Genomic DNA, 2,280 nt, shown 5'->3' with positions numbered 1-2,280 from the left:
TTCCGCTAGCGTTACGTCATAACGCTAGCGGAAAGGCCGTTGTGAATTTGGACCATGGAGAGGGAAATATTTGTCCTATTTGTTTAAATGTTATAGCCAGTGTTGTTAATTACGTGATGATATCATAGAGGCTGTATTCGCATGCAGTGTCTCTGCCAAAGATGCCCAGTGCGAACCAGTTGGAGTAGAGCTTGCGGTGAAGATGCCCACGCATCCTCTCGCATCCTTTCGTCTTGTTGAAAAATGCGCTGGCCGACGAGCGGTCTTTTCTGGTTAAGACAAACTCAATTCTTTAAATTCTGTAAATAATCCTCGCTATAGAGTCATTAACAGGGGTCACCCTGTCTACCCAGCTCTTTAATAAACAGAAAATACATTCTCATTTCATCCAATCAGGAGAGATAAAACTAATATTTTTGTATATATATATATATATATATATATGAACCCAATATACTTTTAAAAACACACATGACAGCACTCGTCAAATAACTTTAAAGAGAAAGAAAAGGACAGAGACAGTGCCTCAGTTTCACCAATTTATTTTTGAAAACTCATAATCTAGAAACTTCCTCTTCTGTTGTATTTCCAGGTAGTTGTTTGCAAAACAGGTAATTCTCTCTGATGAAGTCACCATCCGCGTCACAATCAATGAATCTCACGTTTGCCAACAGCTGTGCGTGTCCACTTATATCTGTTGATTCATCCACTTGCAGTGCAAATTTACCACTCGTCATCATTTTTTGTATGACAACACTCTCGATGTCTGCAGACATTTCTTCAATGCGTCGCCCAATTGTGCTATCTGAGAGCGGCACATTTGCTAATTCCTTTGCAAGATCTGCTGGCACCAAGCCCACACCCCCCGCGAGTTTGAATGCTCTGGCTATTACTGTTTCTGCCAATGTATGAGGCATTTTTAACTGTGCCAACAACTCTGCGATTTGGAAGCTTAATTCCAGACCTTTTTCAGAAGTCTTAGTGGTACTGCGTATCAAGAGACTTGCCTGCTTCGTTGTGTCTTTCTCCTTTTTTTCTTTCAAGCTCACGAAAAAGTGTTTGTCCTTTGTAGCGAGTTCATCATGATTGGTATGAAGGTGGCGCTTCAGTTTACTCTGAACCATGCCGCTGTTTGCAAGCTTGAATCCACAAACTATACACAGCGGAATCGGGTACGTTTTATCCCCAGTAAACGTGAAGCCAAACTTCATGTAATCATCACGGTACAGTCTGGCAGGGGCTTTCTTTGTAGGCGTTGGTAGTAGTCGCCGTTCCCCCCGGCGGCGGCGGCGGCGAGGGACCGCTTGCTGTGCCGTCATCAGATTCAGGTGACACGGCGGCGCTGTCTGTGCTGTCGGGTTCTGGTGGTGTCTTTCTGGAGGGAACGAAATGTAGTGTCTTCTGGATGCATCTCTTCTTTGCTGCTGGTTCCATCTTGTAGTAGCTGTACAATGTGAATGCCATGTCTGTGCTGTGCCCCATTTATACAGTAAAGTTGCCAGGCGATTAACATTTCTATGGCCGATGGTCGTTAAGAGTCTATTGTTCCGTCGTCATGTTGTTTTCGCACGTCTATTTAGACGTGTGACAACAACAACGACGCAACAATAGGACGCCTAGCTATCACTTTCGGGGGAGGGCTAGTGTTACTTTCGGTCAAAATCTCGAGGCACACCTGGACAAATCAAAGGCACAGTAAAGTGCCGCGGTACATAGGTTGAGAAACACTGCTGTATCCTATATGAGTACTCTCGATTGATTGCATAACGTTGATATTCCCTAAAGAAGACCTTACAACACGAAATGTTGGTTTCTCTGTTAAATAAATTTCCAGCATCGTGGCTACGAGTGTGCAGCCCTTTTCTTCTTTTTCAACGTTGATATCCCGATGTGAAAATGTATTTTCTGTTTTTCTGTCTTACTAAATTATTACTTACAGCACCTTTAACTCTGAGCGTGTACAAATCGAACCTTATGGGTCCATTTGGTTCCATGCAACAACAGCACCCCCTTCTGGCTCTTTGTTGCAGGTACGCCTCCATTCCCTTCTATGCTGTGCCCTTGGTGGCGCCGTGGCAGTGCAACCTGGGCTCTGCCTTCCTCATGGCTCTACAGCTCTACTGGTTCGGCCTCATCTGCAGGGGAGCTTTCCGTCTTTTCACCAGAACGTCACGCTCCCCGCCCTCCATCAAGGGCGCCGGCGGCGGGGACTGCCACCTGACAGCGGCCAATGGCTACAACGCACATGGGGGATCGGAAAGAGAGACTGACATGCACTGA

General features: G+C 45.5%; 1 protein-coding gene across 1 annotated transcript in view; it reads left to right on the top strand.

The window, feature by feature from the left end:
- LOC310868466 (ceramide synthase-like) overlaps positions 1-2,280 on the top strand; it is a gene marked incomplete at its 3' end in the record, with an annotated part of 11,475 nt that extends 9,195 nt beyond the window's left edge. Inside the window, exon 6 of the mRNA XM_083778924.1 lies at positions 2,031-2,280. Within this exon, the coding sequence (XP_083635050.1) occupies positions 2,031-2,280 (250 nt within the window). The remainder of the gene's footprint in view (positions 1-2,030) is intronic.

This window comes from Protomyctophum parallelum, assembly GCF_964188405.1.
Source record: "Protomyctophum parallelum genome assembly, chromosome: 13".
Lineage (NCBI taxonomy): Eukaryota > Metazoa > Chordata > Actinopteri > Myctophiformes > Myctophidae > Protomyctophum > Protomyctophum parallelum.
The sequence above is the reverse complement of the archived record's forward strand: the minus strand, read 5'-3'. Positions and strand labels throughout refer to the sequence as shown.